The sequence below is a fragment of the Lygodium microphyllum genome, chromosome 20 (assembly GCF_053477565.2).
Source record: "Lygodium microphyllum isolate KBCC chromosome 20, Lygodium_microphyllum_v1.1.10, whole genome shotgun sequence".
In the NCBI taxonomy this organism is placed as follows: domain Eukaryota; kingdom Viridiplantae; phylum Streptophyta; class Polypodiopsida; order Schizaeales; family Lygodiaceae; genus Lygodium; species Lygodium microphyllum.
In genome coordinates, this window is record NC_141154.1 from 22,298,884 (window position 1) to 22,322,073 (window position 23,190).

At 40.6% G+C, this 23,190-nt stretch overlaps 1 protein-coding gene across 1 annotated transcript; it reads right to left on the reverse strand.

Moving 5' to 3' along the window:
• Positions 1–1,912: 1,912 nt before the first annotated feature.
• Positions 1,913–4,512, reverse strand: LOC148018747 (protein trichome birefringence-like 21). The gene is made up of 3 exons (XM_087701546.1): positions 4,139–4,512; positions 3,457–3,746; positions 1,913–3,003 (listed from the first exon to the last, which is right to left on the reverse strand). The coding sequence occupies exons 1-3, from the start codon at positions 4,368–4,370 to the stop codon at positions 2,236–2,238; spliced, it is 1,290 nt and encodes a 429-aa protein (XP_087557672.1). The 5' UTR covers positions 4,371–4,512; the 3' UTR covers positions 1,913–2,235.
• Between the last annotated feature and the right edge of the window lie 18,678 nt (positions 4,513–23,190).

Here is a 23,190-nt window from a genome sequence, read left to right on the forward strand (position 1 = left end):
CAACACTGTGTCTGAGTCGACGCTAATGTTCCTCCCCTGACAGCCCATCTCCGATAGATTTGATATTGATTAACCAGCTTCTCTTGCACTTTGCTGCGAGCAACACTGGGTCTGAGTCGACGCTAATGTTCCTCCCCTGACAGCCCATCTCCGATAGATTTGATATTGATTAACCAGCTTCTCTTGCACTTGCAGGTATTAAGGTCTACTTTTGCGCAAGGCCAAGGCCCAAGAGCTCTAGAGTCGTCTAGACTTTAGAGAGCCTTTTAAATTTGTTCTTTATTTCGGTTTTCTGTCATTGATGCCTTAGCTTTTCCATTGGAAAGGGTTTTGATTTAACATTCCTCATGTCTTTTGATTCTGTAAACACCTTTCACAAATTATATTTTGTATTTCCTCGCGTGGAAAAGCGTATAGGCTCACATGAGGATGGTCAGAGTTATATGTATATGTAAAGAGGACCACAGTGGGTTGCTTTGTAGCCATGCAGATGAGACGCATGAAAAGAAGAGACACGGGTGACGGAAGGCGGGCTCCATGACAAGCCTCTCCTCTCCTTTTGCATCTGTCTATATCTGATCAATCAGTCTCTCCGCTGGAACACGCAAACAATGTGTTTTATCTAGTCTCTACCTACCTACCTACCTACAACAAAAGATTTCTTAGGAGTATAGGCTACAAAAGAGTTTGAAGACTCAGGAGTTAGTCAGGAGGTATAAGTACTGCATGCTGATGATTGGAGGAGGAGGAGGAGGAGGAGTACTAAGTAGTAGGAGGAGAAGTGGCTGCAGCGCCAGGAATATTGAAAAGAAGAAACAAACGTACCCACGAGCGTCAGCAAAAGAGATCGGTGACCGTCGCATCCCAGCCATGCATGCGTACGTACTAACCCTCACAAGTGCCAAAGAATAAATATATATATATGGGGCCCGGGACTCGGGAGGCGGGAGAGAAGGCGAGGCAAGCCCGCTCCCTCGTGCTTGCCACTTTTACTCTACTCAGCTAGACTCTCAATCTTTGGGTGCGCGCAAGGCTCAAGCTCTACTGTGTACATACTGTATTACTTTGTGCAATATCTGCCCAATCTATTCGTAGGGCCTATATTGACAAATATTATGCAATAATTGAATACTAAAGCCCTTTTAGCTTTACCAAGGGCGCTTTTCATGCTGCAGATGTCATTGTGACAGTGATCATCAACCCCAGCCATAACATAGCATGCACTCACTAGTTGGACTTCGAAGGCTTGGGCCTGATAAATGACAGCGACGCACAATCATTTGCGATAAAGTTCTCTAATTTGAGTTATACTTTGGGCACTAAAATGTATGTCATGTTACTCATATAGCTGCTGTAAACCAGCAAGCCGAAATCCGACCCGAAGAAGAACCAACGAATTCCTAAGATATCCCTAGAGATTCTTGAGTCAGCCCTTCAGCTCCTTAGCATTGAATCATAACCGAAAAGTAAAAATGGCTAACGACTTAAAATCACAACAGAACATGAAGCATCACACAACTGAGAAGGGTTTGTACTTCTCATATAATACTGTGCAATTAGTCTTATAATAAAAAACACTACAAAATAGTCATTTTGCTTACAAAAACGGACTGTTTTCAATGTGTTTAAACATGTGCTAACGGTTTTCCCGCAATCCTCACCACGAAATGCTAAAACACAATATCTACCATGTTATTAAGTACGAATAGTTTATGTGTATGGTGCAATTACACATAGATCATCTTGTTACCTAAGACTTGTAAAGGTAAAGCATCATCAAGATTGCAACACATGTATCCTAGTATTGTTACCTATTAAGGCTTATAAAGTAGAGCATCACCAAGTTCTTCAACCACAAGAAAAGATGAGGTTACCCTAATATCTAGAACAAACGTGATAGAAAGACGAAGCTAGAATGTACTTGGTCTGTCCTCTGCATTCCTTGGATTCAAATTGCTGAATGGGTTAAAATAATCTTATAACGTAATCTCCTAATCTCATGACACGAGAGCAACACGAGGGCTCAATAGAATCCCCATTTTACCTACTCTTCACAATGTACATTCCACAAAATTTCATAAATAAAGGTTTTCTCAAATGGGTCTTACGAATGATCTATATAGAGCATAGGCCTTCTTAAGAATGGGCTATTTAGAGGGCTTGCACGTACTCATGAATTCCATGGATGGGATCATTTACCAACAATATTCCATGAAGAACAACAGGATGCTGGTTTCATGAGCACATAATTTGAGGGTCTGCAAAAAGGAATTGGTTCCACGTATCGATAGCACCTGGCATGCACCAGTGCCCACAGTCATTTCTAGGCTCAGTGGAGCTCTGAATCCTGTAAGCACCCGGGTGCGCATCTGGCCGCAAAAGAGTGCTGTAGGAGACATCCATGAGTTTGAGGGTGCAGCTGGGTCTGCCCAGAGAGTTCTTGGCGGCCAAATCAGCAGATGCTTTGATGAACTCTCTGGTTTGTAGGTTGTGGATGAGCTCATGCATCTGCGGCAAGGGCATGCGCATGTGGGGATCATCAAAGTAGGGCTGCGTTCTGTTGCAGAATCCGCCGTTGTCCCAGGAGCTGACCTCGAAGTGGGACACGCTTATCGTCCGAAGGATGGCGATGCCGTGGAAGTGGTTCACCAAATGCTGCAGGACGGTCTCCCACGCCTGCCTCATGGCGCGGAACGGCTGATCCGGGGACGACGCGGTGGCGTTGGCCGGGTCGTACGTGGAGACGCTCCTGTTGTGGAGGTAGTGCACGCTCCGCCTGAAGTACCAGTAGCCCGTCGAAAACACCGCGATGTCGTACTCCCCTAAGGCCGACGTCCATGCCTCGTGGGGCTTGTCCACCTGGATCTTCCACGTGTCCCCCTCGGTTGTGTAGTTCACGAGGAAAGGTGACCATGCAATCGCCAAGATGAAGTTGTAGGAAGGGAACGCCCACACGTACTCCAGGGCTTCATGGCTTGACTGCAAGTCTAGGGGAACCTCAACCTATAACAATATAAATTGGTACGATGATGATTAACGCAACAAACAAGTCTACAGAAAATCCCGTCTTAAATCTCCCACCCACTACTCATTCTTCGCATGAGATTTCAGATTTACATATCATATCATGGGCTGCTGCAGACACGTCCAGCTAGCTCATGGCGCTGTTGAACGGACAATATAAACGGAAACAAACCGACAAGCTGCACCACTGCCGAGTCAGTGTCTCCTCTAATAGATTGTTATGCCATGTAAATAGCAAGAGCTTACATAAAGGGTGGTTGGTATAACAAAGCTCGTGGAGTTATACCATTTTGCCCCACAAAGGAGAAATCTCTTATCTAAATCATGTCATAACATCCTATTAGAGGCAAATTCGGGTCGTCATGGTCCTTTCCTTTATAACTTTAACTCATCCATGTATATGCCAGGTTTAATCTTGCTACAAAATTATACCTGTACGAGGGCACAAAGAAGTGATTGCATGTGATTTCGCGCGAGGGAGTCCCCGACAAAGAGCAATTTCTTTCCCGTCATCAGCTGGAGAAATAATGCAGGATCGAACGATGCGAGCTCACAACCGTTGGCCGGTTGCCATTTCCAATGGATAAAATCTCTATCGGGTCTACCATTTGTCATACAATCTTGATTAGGAAAGATGTATCTGCAAGTGTCATTCGTGTAGAGAGGAGGACTTGGATCACGAACCCATTTTCCTTTGGAGATATCACAACTCATATTCCGGTCTGTGCAAGCAACATCGGAAGAATATTATTTAACATGGAGCTTTGGATGATGCTTACATGAATCACAGGTGGAATTGCAAAAACCAGACCACATATAATTTGCAAGCTCTTTCGGCCCATAATTAAGCACAGCATGTATAGACTTGGCGCCGACAGGGCACATAAACATGCATGGGGGGGGACTAAGAAATCGTTCCAGTGCACAGTTAGTTTACAGCAGAGTGGCAAGGATACGTGGCCAGGATTTTGATAGAACGAGCCTCATCGAGCTGTCAAGACAACGTGGCCGTGAACAATATGCACTACTAGCAGGATACAAATTCATGGGAAGCTAATAATATGCACGACTTGGATTGGTTCATCAATAGAGAGATAAATTATTCTAGATGTACCTCTTAAGCTGGAGCAGAAAACTGCGGTTTTAGCGGGCTCGATGGTGCGGATACTGTCGTCGTTAATGGGGGCACTAGTAAAAGGGTTCAGGTTATAAATCAGCTGCTGCAGGTGATAGAACCGGCCCAAATTGAAGGCACCCAAAGCCAGAAGAACAACGAAGACACCAGTCAACAACCTCCGCGCTGCATTGAGACCCTTGGGCACGATAATGAGTTCGAGGCTGACCATTGCTTCATTGAGCTAATTATAATCAAGGGGTCCGATGCTCTGATCTGCGGGAGATTGTGGATCTCCCACAGAGAGAGAGAGAGAGAGAGAGAGAGAGACAGAGAAGTGCGAGTGAAGAAAATTCAGAGCTTAACATATAAGGCTCACACTCTGTTTGGTGCAAGTATATCATGATCGACCACATCACGACAGGGCCTATGCCGTCCTTGAGTATGAGGTGACTTGTCACGCGCTCACCATGACACGTGCCAGCCGGCTGCCCCAACGTCCTTGCCCTTGGCAATTACGCGAGGGACACCACCTACAGTTAGATTCCATAGGTGGCAATTAAGAGGAGCTGGCTGCTTGCGACTAGTAAAAGGGAAGCAGTATGTATTGAAACAGAGACAGCCCGACGAACAGACGGCGAAAAAACGATCGCAAGTACAACAATCTGTCAACCATGATCATGAATGATGCCGATGCGGACCTCCCATCCGTCGCCGAGGCCCGAGAGTCCCCGGATTTCACAAAAAACGCTTTTGACAGAACGCAGACGATAGGTTAACAGCTCCTTTTTGCCAAAGACCAGAGGAATGTGACAGATGTGTTGTATTAAGTAATCGTTGTGAAATATTTACAGCTCCCAGCTCCATAAGAGGAAGGACATCCCCCTCCCCCCCCCCCCAAAAAAGGAAGGGACTTAGGGCCCGGTCACACCATGTGCAAACGAGGCTAGTTGGGTTCGTAGAACACATGCCTGTCGTTGGGGTTGCACCCACTCGCCGAAAGATAGGTTTGAAGAGCTGAGGAAAGAATTGCTTACTTATGGTGCCCCAAATCCCTTGCATGATTGGTTCGCCACTAAACCTAGTTGGGTTTTCGTGAACATCAATCTAGACTCTAATATATAATCTAATGGATAGATAGATAGATAGAGGCTTGTGCTTGCTTGTTCAGCTAGTGAAGAACATCAACCGAGAGGATGCTACTGGAACAGGATATTTCACCCGAGAAAATTACATAAGAATCGGGTTTTCTGAGAGCACTCATAAGTCCTACCAACGATATAATCCGTTTTACACATCAACCTTTGAGGAGCTCAGGCGCTATCCTGGGGTTATATATCTATATAAATATATATATATTATATATATGAGAGAGAGAGAGAGAGAGAGAGAGAGAGCAGTGAGGACGGGATTTGAAAACGAAAAAGTTGTTTCCGTGCCATGTTGCAAGGAACGCCCTCCCCGGTAGCCTCCGGGATCAAGTCACGCAAAGATGACGTTACTCGCTTGACATGAAAGGAGAAATGCCAAAAGTGAGACAAGACTTCTCGTAGACCATTCATTGGTGTAGACATGAAAGAATGGAAGCTCCAAGAGGACCCTTGAGGCTGCTGGTTTAACTTGACCGATGTAATAAAGTGACATTCCTAGATCAAATCTTGTAAAGATTGCCAATTCTTGCACAAAAATTCAACAAACTCTCTCTCAACGTGTACTAAAGCAAAGGTTGATAATCCCATTCAAACAATGTAGAAGACATAGACCCCTAAATAATTACTTAGACTAATGAAGTTTACTTGAAATTTTAATATTGCAAGTCTTATCTCACTATGATTAACATCTTGGCCATGAAACCAAATGCTCAAAGTATATCGTAAAGGAATTAGAGTTTGTTTTAGACGCAAAACAAGGGAGATGAACTACATTTGAAAGTAGAAGAACAAACAACTTCCTATCAATTTCTAAAAGTAAGTTGTTGTGCATGAGACATAAGTGGTCTTATTACATTTAAATCCTACGGAACTTTTGGGTCCATGCCATCATACAATAATGTCAGTTGTTGCCCCTTACACAAGAGAGCTATATCCTTGGAAACATTATTAAAGGGTTCAAGGATGGTCACAGAAAAAAAAAACAAACTATTTTGATGAGGTCATGGATGAGAAAGCATTGGGGAGTTCACTCACAAAGCCGTTTGAGCTTCAATAAGAGAGAACTCCATGAAGATCTACTTACGATTTAAGAGATAACATTGCCATGAATGTCCGAACGACTAAGTTCCACACAGATGATGTGGCAACACCATGGTGAAGAAGACATTTCAAACATTCAGTTGCTTATAAAGAAAGAAGCTGCAATATGCTCTAGACTACAAATGTGGTATTGGGTGTGTATGCTACAAATTTTTTGATGGTCACTCCAATCTGTAAGAGACTTGCAGATAAGTTTTTTTAGTGTAATTGTATATACCACTAAACTGAAAATTACATTATAGCTCCATTACCAAAATAGTATGGACAAAGCTAGCAAGTCTCACATCCAAAGCTTTTGTTGAACCCTCTCTACTAATTGTAGATTATAAGTCTACAAGAATCCAAGTAGATAGTCCACACAACCATGGAACACAATATGATTCTTGCGCTTGAGAGAGCTAACATCACTAGCCCTCTTATAATATTCCAAAATGGGAACAAAGCAGGGTTCAATTTGTCTCTCTAGCACTAAAAGAAGTTTACTTCAAAGCAGCCTTAACATGAAAGGCAACCATAAATTACCAACATTGAGTTTTCCTAGAAACAACTATAGAGCTTTTACACTTGTACTAGAAAAATGGACCACATTTCCTTTGACTTAATAAGTAATAAAGGGAATAGATTTCCTTTAACTTGCAAATAAATAGACCAAAGTCAAGGGATATGCACCCATAACCTTTCCCTCATAGGAATTAACTTTTTAAAGAAACTCTCCAAATGAAAAAATTGATTCGAGAAAAAGTTATGGTAGATGGACTTCACTTTCCACGTTTTCCATAGCCAACAAAGATAGATGAGAGTTTTCCTCCAAAACTCTGTTAGCTCCAAAACTCGTTACGTTAGCAACCATGAATTCCATATCATTTGTATCACATGATTTCATTTTGACTTTAGGCCAAATCATAATACTATAATGTAATATAATGAGAAATTACATGAGCGCTACAATAGATTAGACTCATTGACGGCAGCATATATACATTTGTTGAACAAAAAAAAAGATTACAAGTGCGACCAACAACCAATCAATATTTTTCAAGCAAAGCCAAAAAATCAAGTGATCCCACCCAAAATACTATAGATCAGACTATTAACAAATTGCATTAACACTTTTACTAGAATATAATTTAGATAAGGAAATATAGAATTATATGTGATAAGGAAAGAAGTTCTCCATTTTAGTGACTTTCTCACATCAATTGAGAAGCGTAACATGGAATAGTAGAACATAGTTCTCAATAGAGATGCTTATACATTGAAAGTACTTAGGTTGCTAAATAGAGTCATACTCATTGTCTACACTCAAAAAATGTGGAAATGATTAGAAAAGAAATTGTCAAGGACCCACCAAAAGGTGATCCAATCATCATGCATAAAAAACTACAAACAAACATTTCTAATGGGCAACACATCATCCAATAAATCATGTACCTTATCATGAGGAACTTGCACAAAAGACTCTTTGACTTCAAACATGAAAAAGGACGCCAAAAACCAATTGTAGCACATTGTAATGCCCAATAACTCTTCCATCTCCCAAGAATTATCACATCCTATATTCTCAACTTGGTCCTTTTTCACTCATAGAGGCACCTAGAGAATTGCCTATGCTAACAACAAACAAGATGAAGTTGAGATCTTGTCCAAATACATGCCCATTAAAAATAGAATCTACAAAAACAACTTCCAGTTGAATACCAATTAAAAATAGAATCCACAAAAAGTAATTTTTGTAGTATTACCATAGTTATGAGATGCTTGTATCATGCATCATAAACCAAACATGTGCATAAACTTCCTTCTCTCAATGCCAACATGTGTCTAGGTTCCATGTCCAAACACCATGGAAAATTTTCAATTTCAATTGGGAAAGAGAATGCATGGAAGCGGGATACATAAAACTCCATTCTTGCGTAATTAAAGACATGATTTACTCAATACTACTAGGATTGCTATGTGTTTTTTCTCTCTCTAAAAAACAAGAGAAATCTCAACAAAATAAGTGAACATATTTCTCGATAAGAACACAAATCAACACAAGAGAAGATATCTATTTTAATGAATGGAATATGAATACTTATGCTGTCATGCCGCTATGTAGACATTGTGAGAAACTCTAGAGTGCATCGTCATTCAACTTTCTTATTGATCTAGAGAGTCAAGGACATATTAGTCATTAGTGTTAGTGTCCAAAGTGTGGATGGTTCAAAAATACTAGATTTTTGGACTAGTTTAGCCTATTTTTAATATTTTGAATATTATTTCTTGTAAATATTCAAAAGCTGTAGAAAAATTCTAGAATAGGATGACATGTTAAAAAAAAACAAGTGGCTTTCAGCCATTTTTGGGAAATTTTATACAAAAAAAGGATTGGCAAAAGCACGCAATCTGCAATCATAGTTTACAGGCAATCTTTGTTGTAAAAAAAAAAATCGCTAGCAAAGAGCACTTCGAACTAAGAGAAGAAGGAGTGATCTAAGAGAATTATGATCAAGTGTCCTAGTATTTTGCCCCCCTTTCGGAGAGAACGGAAATGTTAGATTGGCAGTTTGGGCAGCAGAGCGGAAGCTATTGTTTGATGCACGTTTTTGGTCTACAAGGGATTTATCTTCTCAGGATGCAGAAATAAATTGTCAGGCTTCACCTCTATGAGTATTCTTATACATCTTCTATTTCTTTGAACCCCTTCTCTTTCATCAATTGCTCTCACTGAATCTCCCTTCACCCTATTGTCTCTTACCCCTGTGGTAGAATTTCGATCCCAAACACTCCGACAATGGTAGTGAACCCGACGTGAAAGTCTGTAGTAGATGTGTAAAGATGGGAGATTTTGTATGTTCAATTAGTGGTGATGATTTACAACAGATGATTGCTTTATTGCAACAACAACAACAACAACAGTTGTTTTTACAACAACAGATGCAAACTCGGCAGGAAGCAGAAAGAATTGATTCCTTAGTTGTGAATGCATTGCAGATAGTGGAACAAGAATTGAAGCAGTCTAAGGGTCAAAATATTTTGGCCTTCATCTGGTTGTATGAAGAAAAGATGTTGTCTCATGGGCTATCCTAGTATGCATGGAGTCGGTATTTCTCCTGTTTGTCCATGCATGTATTGCATGATCAAATTGATGAGTTACATAGAAGAGATGTTGGTTGGGCAGCTTTTAAGAAAGCTTTGAGAGAAGAGTTTTTCTTGGAAGATGCAGGATTGGTAACTAAAAATATATTTACACATTGGATTGAAAAGCTCAATAAATGGTTGGCTGCTATAGCTTTGCTCCGTGAATTTGAAAGTCAATATGCACAGTTGGATGTTGATGAGCAGCAATCATTGGAGAGTTAGAAAATTGATTTTTTTTAAAAGATTGTAGATCGTGTCTTACACAGGGGAAGCTAACTGATTGTTTAGAAGACGTGTCTTCTGAAACGGGGATGAAATCAGATTCGGCTAATGTAATTGAGGCAATGCATATGTTGGTAAAGAGAGAGTGGATGAAATTAATATGGGGTACATGCACCTCACTTGCCAGTGCTTAGAAGGGGGCTAAAATTACAACCAAGGCGTCTGTGGCTACGGCAGAACAATGTTGAGATATCGAGCTCCACTCGTGATATGCCAGGATGACCGTTGTATATTTATGTCACCGACTTGTTAGCTGCAGATGCGGTTGGTACACCGCCCATGAATAATAGCCAGATGATAGCTATCCTTATCTACTCTAGTTTGTGGCTCAGTTAGTATGCCACCTTAGTTATTTGAGTTTGGTTTGAGACCCATATCTACGGTTCTTCTATTTCTATGTACTAGAGTTATTTTGGCTTACACAACTAAGAAGAGAGAAACTGTTTCAGTCTCCACCTTTGTGTGTATTCCCCCATTGTGCAAGCGAGAAAGCTATAAGTGAGACTCCTTCCATATCTCCCACAATCTTGACATGGTATCAGAGCCTTGTTCGTGATAAGGAGCTCAAGAAAGCAAACGAAGTTCGCAGTGTTCTGGTAAAACAGGACCAGTGTTGCTTTCATTTTTCTGTTTTAGGGAGCAAGTCTCTACAGGTAGCACAGCCCGAAAGTGCAAGAGTGCATTGTCTCAGATTGAGACGCCCTTCGCGGTGTAGCAAGAGGGAAGAATATGCTATGGGTAAGGGCTTTAGCCCTTGGTTGCCCAGTTTTTCTAATTCGAGGCCATTTCGGGGCCTGTTTTGGAGGCAGAAGTTTTTCGCACGTACTTAGGAAAAGGCCCTGTTTTATGCTGTGCGACCACTGTTCTACAGGTCGGTAAAAAGTTACTATAGAAATTGCATCGTATGCCTGTGTGCAGAGACATTAGGAGTTACAAAATCATCCTTGTTACCTATTGATGCAAAATCGTCACTAGGAAGGGACTGTGTGGTCAAATACCACTTTCGTCAGTTTTGCAGATTTGCCCTTGTGAGGCTGAAGTTGTGTTTTTTGCAGTGACATAATTTTTTGCAGTGTTCTGTAATGGCGTTTGATTCTCTTTCACAGATTGTCACTGAAAAGCTTGACAAGAACAACTTCCAAGCATGGAAGTTTAGAATGACGAATTTCCTTATGGGAAAAGGATATTGAATTCGTTGTAGGAAATGAAGAAGAACCAGTTCTTCCTGATGTTCCCAATCAACAGCAAATGCAAGCATTTAAAGGATGGCATGAGAGAGCCAGAAAAGTTATGTACTGGCTGTCTATCAGTATTTCAGACTCTATGATTGTGTATATTCAGGATGCAAGTACGCCAAAGGAGGCACGGGATACTTTGTCAAAAATGTATAGCACAAATACGCAAGCCAGGAAAATGCAGCTCAAGCAAGAGTTGCACAATGTGCAAAGAGAAAGTATGAGCATCAATGACTACCACATGAAGGTGAAGAAGATTGCAGATGCACTTGCTTCCATTGGGTCGCCAGTGGAAGATGATGATTTAGTTTTTGTGACCTTGAATGGTCTAGGAAATGATTATGCACAGTTTCGAACATCCATTTTCGTTCGTGAAAGATTTCTTGATTTTGAGGAGTTGATTGCTTTTCTAATTTCTGAGGAGCAGAGAAATGGTGGTGCATCTTCTTCAGGAGGAACTTCAAAAGAAACTGCCTTCTACTGAAATGTTGGAAGAGGTAGAGGCAGAGGTAGAGGTAGAGGAGGCTGATCTGGAGGCCGTGGTAGAAATCAGAATATGCAGCAGACTCAAGAAAACCAGTCCTATGGAGGAGGACGTGGTAACTCTAGAGGTAGGGGGAGCCAAAGAGGTGGTGGTGGTGGATGGCAAAGAGGCCAAAATGCAAACAGCAATGTTGAATGCTACTACTATGGTAAAATGGATCATATGGCTAAAGACTGCTATAAAAAGCAGAATGACATCATGAATGGAAAATTGCAACAAGGGAATTATGCATCTTCTAGTAGACAGGGTGATGATAAAAATGAGCATTTGTTTATGGTGCAGTACATGAATAATTCTGTGACAAGTGCAGAAGAAAGCAACGAAGTGTAATATGTTGACTTAGGTGCATCAAACCACATGACAGGTCATGCAGAATGGATGCAGGATGCAAGGAAAATGAGAAAACTAGGATTTATGGAGACTGGTGATGATACTGCACATCCTATTGTGTAGATTGAAAAAATTCATTTGTCTATGTAGGATGGGAAAAAAAAATACCTATCGGATTATTTCATGTCCCGAATATCACCAAGAACTTGGTTTCTGTTGGTCAAATGGTTGAGCAAGGCTTGCAGGTCAGATTTAATCCTCATGGATGCTTTGTTGAGGATATGAAAAATAAAGGTCGCTTGATAGCAAAAGGAAAGAAGAAGGGCAGAATGTTTACGTTGGATGCAAACATGCCTGAATTGAGTGCATCAATGTTTGCACATGGGATCAATGTAGTTGCAGATATTGATATCTCGCATAAACACATTGGTCATGTTAATGTACATCGACTTAAATCAATGTAGACTCAAAATATTGTTGCAGGATTGCCTAAATTCAAGGTTGCAGAAATGCATAATGTATGTGAAGCCTGTCAATTTGGAAAACAGGCAAGGAAACCATTTCCTAGACATGTTCAAGATAGTAAGAAACCATTGGAATTAATCCACTCTGATGTGTGGACTACTAAAGCTGCATCTATTGGAGGCTATCATTATTTTGTCACTTTTATTGATGACTATAGCAGAAAATTTTGGGTGTATTTTATGAAAAAGAAAAGTGAAGTATTTGGGTATTTTAAAAATCTTAAAGCTATGGTTGAAAAAGAAACATGCCTGTAAATAAAATGCCTAAGGTCAGATGGAGGGGGAGAGTACCTCTCAAATGAGTTTGCAAGGTTCTTGCAGGAGCATGGCATAAAGTAGCAATATTCATGCAGTCATAACCCACAACAAAATGAAATTGCAGAAAGGAAAAACAAGCATATTGGAGAGGTATCTCGTGCCATGCTCAACGAAAAAGACCAGCCAGATTTTTATTGGGCTGAAGCAGTTGCTACAGCAGTCTACATAATGAACAGAACTCCCACTGCAGCAATACATGGCATGACTCCAGAGGAGAGGTATACTGGTAGGAAACCAGATATTTCTCATTTGAAGATTTTTGGTTGCATTGCCTATGTTCATGTGCCAAATGAGTTGAGATCCAAGTTGGATCCAAAAGCTGAGAAGTGCATCTTTATTGGTTACTCTCTGCACAGTAGAAAGGGTATAGATGCTATAACTTCTTGCAGGAGCATGGCATAAAGTAGCAATATTCATGCAGTCATAACCCACAACAAAATGGAATTGCAGAAAGGAAAAACATGCATATTGGAGAGGTATCTTGTGCCATGCTCAATGAAAAAGACCAGCCAGATTTTTATTGGGCTGAAGCAGTTGCTACAGCAGTTTACATAATGAACAGGACTCCCACTGCAGCAATACATGGCATGACTCCAGAGGAGAAGTATACTGGTAGGAAACCAGATATTTCTCATTTGAAGATTTTTGGTTGCATTGCCTATGTTCATGTGCGAGATGAGTTGAGATCCAAGTTGGATCCAAAAGCTGAGAAGTGCATCTTTATTGGTTACTCTCTGCACAGGAGAAAGGGTATAGATGCTATAACTTCTTGCAGGAGCATGGCATAAAGTAGCAATATTCATGCAGTCATACCCCACAACAAAATGAAATTGTAGAAAGGAAAAATAGGCATATTGGAGAGGTATCTCGTGCCATACTCAACGAAAAAGACTAGCCAGATTTTTATTGGGCTGAAGCAGTTGCTACAGCAGTCTACATAATGAACAGGACTCCCACTGCAGCAATACATGGCATGACTCCAGAGGAGAGGTATACTGGTAGGAAACCAGATATTTCTCATTTGAAGATTTTTGGTTGCATTGCCTATGTTCATGTGCCAGATGAGTTGAGATCCAAGTTGGATCCAAAAGCTGAGAAGTGCATCTTTATTGGTTACTCTCTGCACAGCAGAAAGGGTATAGATGCTATAATCCTTCTACTCGTAAGTTTACAGTGAGCAGAGATGTTGTTTTTGATGAGATGAGTAGCTGGTATAAACCAGTAAATGTGATTGATGATGTAGATGCACAAAATGGTAATGCTGCACAGAATTCACAGCAGCAGTCACAAAATATTAGTGGACCTGGAGTGTCCTCTAGAAATGGTTCACATTTTTCACCATGGACAGGTAGATTGAGATCAGGAGAATCTCCTCAAAACAATGCAGATAGTGGTATGCAGGTTTCACGAAAAGGAAAAGAGATTGTAGATCAGCCCATGTTTGATGTGAATGCAGGTCACTCTTATGTGGATGGTGAGTCCAGTGGCTCAGAACAGAGCATTGATGATGAGTTGGGTATTCCTTCTATTGTTACACATGGAGTAAGGAAGACGAGGGATGTTTTGAGAGCACCTGGGAGTGAACCTACTTTGCAGAGGTCTACCAAAGCTAGGTATCCTGTGGATAGGCTGTAATATGATGGATTTATAGCCATTCAATATGCTTATATGGTCAAAGTGATACAAGAACCAGAACCCACTTCTTTTGAGCAAGCCATGGGAAAAGAAAAATGGGAGAAAGCCATGGATGAAGAAATGGATGCCTTGGAAGCAAATGCTACATGGGAATTGGTACCTTTGCCTAAAGATAAGAATGTAATTGGTTGTAAGTGGGTTTATAAGGTGAAGCACAATGCAGATGGTTCTATGAACAGATACAAGGCAAGATTAGTAGTCAAGGGGTATGCACAAACATATGGCATTGATTATGAAGAAAGATTCAGTCCGGTTGCAAGGATGGCAACCGTAAGAGCAGTCATTGCTATGGCTGCATCAAAGGAATGGTCTTTACATGAGATGGATGTAAAGAATGCCTTCTTGCATGGTGATTTGCAAGAAGAGGTATATATGGAGCAGCCACCAGGTTATGTGCATGCTGTTCATCCTGAGTTTGTTTGCAGGTTGAAGAAAGCCTTGTATGGCTTGAAGCAAGCCCCTAGAGCATGGTCTGACAAGATACGACAGTATCTTGTCACTATTGGCTTTCAGATTTCCAAGGCAGATTTCTCACTTTATGTAAGAAAAACAGAGAAAGGTATTATGCTACTTGTCATTTATGTTGATGATTTGATTATGACAGGTGGTAGTGATGAAGATATCATTCATGTGAAAATGCTATTGAAGCAGAAGTTTGAGATGAAGGATTTGGGAGAGTTGCATTATTTCTTGGGCATTGAGGTGATTAGATCACCAAGTGGGATATGGCTCTTCCAGAGGTAGTATGGATTTGACATGCTGTCCAAATATGGGATGACAGGCTGTAAGTCTATTTCAGTTTCTTTGGAGCAGAATGTGAAGTTGAGTGCAGATGCAGGTGAGCTTCTCGAAGACCCTACTATGTACATACGCATAGTAGGAAGTTTGATTTATATGACTATTACCAAGCCAGATTTGAGCTATGCTGTTGGATTAGTAAGTCAGTTTATGCAGGCTTCAAGAAAACCACATTTGGATGCGGCTAGATGCATACTCCGGTATGTGAAGTCCACATTGCAATATGGACTATTTTATGAGACTGGGGTTCAAATACAGTTGCATGGATACACTGATGCTGATTGGGCTGGTAGTATTTCTGATAGACGATCTACCAGTGGATATGTGTTCTCTTTTGGGAGTGCTACAGTCACTTGGAGCAGTAAGAAACAACCTACAGTTGCCTTGTCGAGCACAGAGGCTGAGTACAGGGGTGCAACAATGGCTGTATGTGAGGTAGCTTGGTTGCATAAGCTACTTTATGATATGCATCAGTCTACAGATGGGCCAGTTGTCATTTATTGTGACAACATGAGTAGTATGCACTTGGCAAATAACCCAGTCTATCATGCTAGAACAAAGCATATTGAGGTGCATTATCAGTATGTGCGAGAGAGAGTTTTACTAGGTATTATTGATCTAGTTTATGTCGGCACAGAGGATTAGGTAGTTGACATATTTACAAAGGCATTGGGCGTAGAGAAGCTGCGCAAGTTTGAAGACCTGCTTGGTGTGCAAGAATTGGGATTGAGTTTGAGGGGGAGTGTTGAGATATCGAGCTCCACTCGTGATATGCCAGGGTGACCGTTGTGCATTTATGTCATCGACCTGTTAGCTGCAGATGCGGTTGGTACACCGCCCATGAATAATAGCTAGATGACAGCTATCCTTATCTACTCTAGTTTGTGGCTTAGTTAGTATGCCACCTTAGTTATTTGAGTTTGGTTTGAGACCCATATATAGGGTTTTTCTATTTCTATGTACTAGAGTTCTTTTGGCTTACACAACTAAGAAGAGAGAAACTGTTTCAGCCTCCATCTTTGTGTGTATTCCCCCATTGTGCAAGTGAGAAAGCTACAAGTGAGACTCCTTCCATCTCTCCCACAATCTTGACAAACAACTGACTATATCTATTGGTCTTGATCTTAAAGGTGATGATGTGGATGAATTAATCAAAGGCATGCATGATTTGAGGCTGAATTTGACAGAAATCTATGCAAAGGTTGAAAAGTTAGATGTTAAGGTACAAGAGAAGGGTTGGGAAACATCCCAAAGACTGTACAAAGAAGGATACAAGAGGAGATGCATTTGGTGTGACTGTTTACAATATGAAAGTTGAGACTGTACAATGCCTATCGTGAAGTGGAAGCAAAAAGGTTAGTCTTTTGGAAAGATGGTAAAATATATGCAAGAGAAATTGGTCTTCCAATAGAGTCAAATTTTGGAAATGGTAGCATGTATAGAAGAGGTTGGAAGGAAGAGATGGCAACAAGGACAACATTTGTTGCTATAGATGCAGCCACATATGGGTTTAGAAATGAAAGGACCGAAGAATCTCATAAAGGAGGCATGACTGAAGCAAAATATCACATTTGGATGCATGCATTCGATTGCATGGAAAAAGGCAAAACACTAAAGTTTGAATTGGCTGATGCAAGTGAGAATATACGAGGGACAAAGTGCACTAGTGGATTCATTTTCAGTCTATGCTTATTTGGTTGAGGTTTATAAATAAGAAACTCTTGTGGAAGAAAAGAAAAGAAGAGATGAGGTCATTGCTAGTCCTTCCTCTTTAGGCCCATCTAAACACATAACACGAAGTAAAATGGAGTAGTAGAAAGAGGCTGAAAAAGCCATATTTGAGCACGTTATGGAGGATGTATCTCAAGAGAAGAAACAAGAAGGGAAGAAAAGGGGCAAGCAAGCCGCTTATAGATTACAATCGGATCTTGAGATTACCACAAACCTTAAAAAGGTCTTGGAAGATCGCATACTTGGTAGTAGAGTGGAATTCACACTTGGCAAAGTTCTTGGAATCACGAAATGTGAATTTCATGATGCAATCATTGACATGCTGAAATGAAAAAAACAATTTGATAGTGAAGTTCTGCAAGCATTGATGCAGGTTGATAAAGACATAGAGAAACAAATTTAGAGGGAATATGATGATGCATGTAATGCTGATTTGGAGCAAGCTGATGTTGAAAATGGTTGAATGGGAGTGTAGACATCAAGCTTGTGGTTCAAATTGGTCTTATGGGTAGCAGTAAGCATAGAGAGAAAGCTATGTATAACGGGGATGTCCATCAACAAGTTCATGAAGAAGAAGATGCTCATTTCATTCCAAGCAGTCATTATTCATGAGCGCATTGCGCTCGTGCTACAATAGAGACAATTGTTAAAGCAAGAGAAAAAGAGACGACTTGCATAGCTCTCTTGGATCATGGTTCCGAAATCAATGTTATGGCACGTAGCTTGTATGAGAATGGAGGTTGGTCGATTAATGTAGATCCGGGATGGCGCATGCGGGCAACAAACATTTTATCAGGGGATCTTTATGCAGCTTGTCCAAATACACCCATGACTATTGGAGATGCTAGGGATGAATATCATTTTATTGTGTAGGATTTATGTAGTTATCTAGTGATTTTGGGGCAGCCCTGTATTTCGGAATCAAGGTTGGAAAAAAAAGCATTGGATGATGGTTCTTCATATACTCAGGTTCGAAGTAAAGACAATACAAAGGCGATACAATTTCTCACTGTTTGTGTGAATCATCCCTGTAATCGCGACAGGCTACGGGATAATCCCATGCCACCTAATGCATGAGAGTTTAAGCATTTTTAGACAGCACTATTGTAGATGGAGGCTATGATAATGCCTCTAGGAAGATAATTATGCATTCAAGAAAGGGAGAAACTATGTTTGTGTCTAGATTGCAGGAATGAACAGCATGTAGTCTTGGAAGTTTTAAGAATATTTCAACCATTTGTAGGGCTGAAAAGAAATATGCGGGATGGGTTGAAAAAGAGTTGAAGACATGGTTTGATGGCTGCAAATGAAGGTACTTCAGGGCTGTTTTCAGGGTTGATTGATGTTCATACAATGGTTGAAATTTTTGCAGCAATTAACGTAAAAACATGGCACAAAAAGAGATTATTTATATTGACACTTTATAGATGTATGAAGTCATTCAAGAGTTTGGTGGGCATGAATATTATGGACTCCAATATGGGCTACAAGACGGGGCTGAAGCAAAGGTGGATACAAAGTACAAAATAGTTGCAAGCTTGTGGCTTTGCCTTTACCACGTGAAAGTGATGGGTTGGTTGAAAAAGTGACTCAATAGTCAAGTTTACGAGATTCGCATGTAGTAGGACATAAATTTACAGTTGAAAATTGGTGATACAAGCTTCCTTTTGCATGTAGAAAGAACTTGTTTCTTGCAGATGTTAGCAAGGCCACACCTATGGTGATGTTTACAATACCTCATGTGCCATTGAATTTAAAGTTGTGCCGCTATGTGCACACCATGTGAAAAACTCTAGAATGCATCGTCATTCGGCTTTCTTATTGATCTAGAGAGCCAATGCCATATTAGTCATTAGTGTCAGTGTCCGCAATGTGGATGGTTCAAAAATACTAGATTTTTGGACAAGTTTAGCCAACTTTAGATATTTTAGATATTATCTCTTATAAATATCCAAAAACTAGAGACAACTTCTAGAATAGGATGACATGTAAGAAAAATCAAGTGGCTTATAGCCATTTCAGGAGGATTTTATGTAAAAAGAAAGATTGGCAAAATCGCGCAACATGCGATCGCAATTTTTAGGCAGTAAAAAACACTCCGAATTGGAAGATGAAGAAGGAGTGATCTAGCAGAATTCTGGGTAGGTGTCCTAGTATTATACCCCCCTTTCAGAGTCAATAGAAGCATCAGATTGGTGGTCTGAGCAGTAGAGAGAAAGCCATTTTTTAATGCACACTTTTGGTCTACAAGAGATTTACCTTCTGAGAATGTAGAAATAAATTGATAGGCTTCACCTCTGTGGGTATTCTTTTGCATCTTCTATTTCTTTGAACCCCTTCTCTTTTGTCTACTCCTCTCCTTAAATCTCTCTTTACCCTACTATCTCTTATCCCCGCAGTAGACTTTTGATCCCAAACACTCCGACAGTGGTGAACCTGACATGAAAGTCGACAGTGTTGAGATATCGAGCTCCACTCGTGATATGCCAGGGTGACCGTTGTGGATTTATGTCACCGACTTGTTAGTTGCATATGCGGTTGGTACACCGCCCATGAATAATAGCTAGATGACAGCTATCCTTATCTACTCTAGTTCGTGGTTCAGTTAGTATGCCACCTTAGTTAGTTGAGTTGGGTTTGAGACCCATATATAGGGTTCTTCTATTTCCTTGAATAAGAGTTTTTTTGGCTTACACAACTACAAAGAGGAAAACTGTTTTCAGCCTCCACCTATGTGTGTATTCCCCCATTGTGCAAGCAAGAAAGCTACGAGTGAGACTCCTTCCTTCTCTCCCACAATCTTGACATGGTATCAGAGCCTTGTTCGTGGTAAGGAGATTAAGAAAGCAAACCAAGTTTGCGGTATTCTGGTAAGAGGACCAGTGTTGCGTTCATTTTTCTGTTTTGGGAGCAAGTCTCTGCAGGTAGCACAGCTGGAAAGTGCAAGAGTGCATTGTCTCAGATTCGAGGCCATTTCGGGGCCTATTTTGGAGGCGGAAGTTTTCCGCACGCACTCAAGAAAGGCCCTGTTTTATGCTATGCGACCACTGTTCTACAAGTCGGTAAAAAGTTAGTAGAAATTGCATCGTATGCCTGTGCGCAGAGAAATTAGGAGTTACAAAATCATCCTTGTTGCCTGTTGATGAAAAATCGTCACTAGGAAGTGACTGTGTGGTCAAATACCACTTTCGTCAGTTTTGCAGATTTGCCCTTGTGAGGCTGAAGTTGTGTTTTTTGCAGTGATAGAATTTTTTGCAGTGTTCTGTAATTGCATCTGATTCTCTTTCACAGATTGTCATTGAAAAGCTTGACAAGAACAACTTCCAAGCATGGAAGTTTAGAATGACGAATTTCCTTATAGGAAAAGGATATTGGGAATTCATTGTAGGAAATGAAGAAGAACTAGTTCTTCCTGATGTTCCCAATCAAAAGAAAATGCATGCATTTAAAGGATGGCATGAGAGAGCCAGAAAGGTTATGTACTGGCTGTTTATCAGTATTTCAGACTCTATGATTGTGCATATTCAGGATGCAAGTACGCCGAAGAAGGCATGGGATACTTTGTCAAAAATGTATAGCACAAATACGCAAGCCAGGAAAATGCAGCTCAAGCAAGAGTTGCACAATGTGCAAAGAGAAAGTATGAGCATCAATGACTACCACATGAAGGTGAAGAAGATTGCAGATGCACTTGCTTCCATTGGGTCGCCAGTGGAAGATGATGATTTAGTTTTTGTGACCTTGAATGGTCTAGGAAATGATTATGCACAGTTCCGAACATCCATTTCCGTCCATGAAAGATTTCCTGATTTTGAGGAGTTGATTGCTCTTCTAATTTCTGAGGAGCAGAGAAATGGTGGTGCATCTTCTTCAGGAGGAACTTCAAAAGAAACTGTCTTCTACTCAAATGCTGGAAGAGGTAGAGGCAGAGGTAGAGGAGGCCGATCTGGAGGCCGTGGTAGAAATCAGAATATGTAGCAAACTTAAGAAAACCAGTCCTGTGGAGGAGGACATGGTAACTCTAGAGGCAGGGGGAGCCAAAGAGGTCGTGGTGGATGGCAAAGAGGCCAAAATGCAAACAGCAATGTTGAATGCTACTACTATGGTAAAATGGGTCATTTGGCTAAACACTGCTATAAAAAGCAAAATGACATCATGAATGGAAAATTACAACAAGGGAATTATGCATATTCTAGTAGACAGGGTGATGAGAGAAATGAGCATTTTTTTATGGTGCAGCACATGACCAATTCTGTGACAATTGCAGAAGAAAGCAACGATGTGTGGTATGTTGACTTAGGTGCATCAAACCGTATGACAGGTCATGCAAAATGGATGCAGGATGCAAGGAAAATGAAAAAACCAGGATTTGTGGAGATTGGTGATGATACTGCATATCCTATTGTGCAGATTGGAAAAATTCATTTGTCTATGCAGGATGGGAAAAAGAAATACCTGTCGGATGTATTTCATGTCCCAAATATCACCAAGAACACGGTTTCTGTCGTTCAAATGGTCGAGCAGGGCTTGCAGGTCAGATTTAATTCTCATGGATGCTTTATTGAGGATATGAAAAATAAAGGTCGCTTGATAGCAAAAGGAAAGAAGAAGGGCAGAATGTTTACATTTGATGCAGACATGCCTAAATTGAGTGCAGCAATGTTTGCACATGGGACCGGTGTAGTTGCAAATATTGATATCTAGCATAAACGCATTGGTCATGTTAATGTATAGTGACTTAAATCAATGCAAGCCCAAAATATTGTTGCACGATTGCCTAAATTCAAGGTTGTAGAAATGCATAAGGTATGTGAAGCATGTCAGTTTGGAAAACAGGCAAGGAAACTATTTCCTAAACATGTTCAAGAGAGTAAGAAGCCATTGGAATTAATCCACTCTGATGTGTGGACTACTAAAGTTGCATCTCTTAGAGGCTGTCATTATTTTGTCACTTTTATTGATGACTATAGCAGAAAGTGTATTTTATGAAAAAGAAAAGTAAAGTTTTTGGGCATTTCAAAACTCTTAAAGCTATAGTTGAAAAAGAAACATGCCTGCAAATAAAATGCCTATGGTCAGATGGAGGGGGAGAGTACCTCTCAAATAAATTTGCAAGGTTCTTGCAGGAGCATGGCATAAAGCAGCAATATTCATGTCGTCATACCCCACATCAAAATGGAATTGCAAAAAGAAAAAACATGCATATTGGAGAGGTATCTCGTGCCATGCTTAATATAAAAGACCTGCCAGATTTTTACTGGGCTGAGGCAGTTGCTACAGCAGTCTACATAATGAACAAGACTCCCACGACAGCAATACATGGCATGACTCTAGAGGAGAGGTATACTGGTAGGAAACCAGATATTTCTCATTTGAAGATTTTTGGTTGCATTGCCTATGTTCATGTGCCAGATGAGTTGAGATCCAAGTTGGATCCAAAAGCTGAGAAGTGTATCTTTATTGGTTACTCTCTGCACAGCAGAAAGGGTATAGATGCTATAACCCTTCTGCTCGTAAGTTTACAGTGAGCAGAGATGTTGTTTTTGATGAGATGAGTAGCTGGTATAAACCAGTAAATGTGATTGATGATGTAGATGCACAAAATGGTAATGCTGCACAGAATTCACAGCAGCAGTCACAAAATATTAGTGGACCTGGAGTGTCCTCTAGCAATGGTTCACATTCTTCACCATGGATAGGTAGATTGAGATCAAGAGAATCTCCTCAAAACAATGCAGATAGTGGTATGCAGGTTTTACGAAAAGAAAAAGAGAAGGTAGATCAGCCCATGTTTGATGTGAATGCAGGTCACTCTTATGTGGATAGTGAATCCAGTGGCTCAGAACAGAGTATTGATGATGAGTTGGGTATTCCTTCTATTGTTACACATGGAGTAAGGAAGACGAGGAATGTTTTGAGAGCACCTGGGAGTGAATCTACTTTGCAGAGGTCTACCAGAGCTAGGTATCCTGTGGATAGGTTGTAATATGATGGATTTATAGCCATTCAATATGCTTATATGGTCAAAGTGATACAAGAACCAGAACCCACTTCTTTTGAGCAAGCCATGGGAAAAGAAAAATGGGAGAAAGCCATGGATGAAGAAATGGATGCCTTGGAAGCAAATGCTACATGGGAATTGGTACCTTTGCCTAAAGATAAGAATGCAATTGGTTGTAAGTGGGTTTATAAGGTGAAGCACAATGCAGATGGTTCTGTG

What these genes read in the sequence shown, in the direction of transcription:
- LOC148018747 (XM_087701546.1), bottom strand. Translation starts at nt 4,370, where the DNA reads ATGGTCAGCCTCGAACTCATTATCGTGCCCAAGGGTCTCAATGCAGCG. An exon ending in TTTCTGCTCCAGCTTAAGAG is followed by an intron (nt 3,747 to 4,138) that starts GTACATCTAGAA and finishes TTGCTTGCACAG; the next exon opens with ACCGGAATATGAGTTGTGAT. An exon ending in TTCTTTGTGCCCTCGTACAG is followed by an intron (nt 3,004 to 3,456) that starts GTATAATTTTGT and finishes ATATTGTTATAG; the next exon opens with GTTGAGGTTCCCCTAGACTT.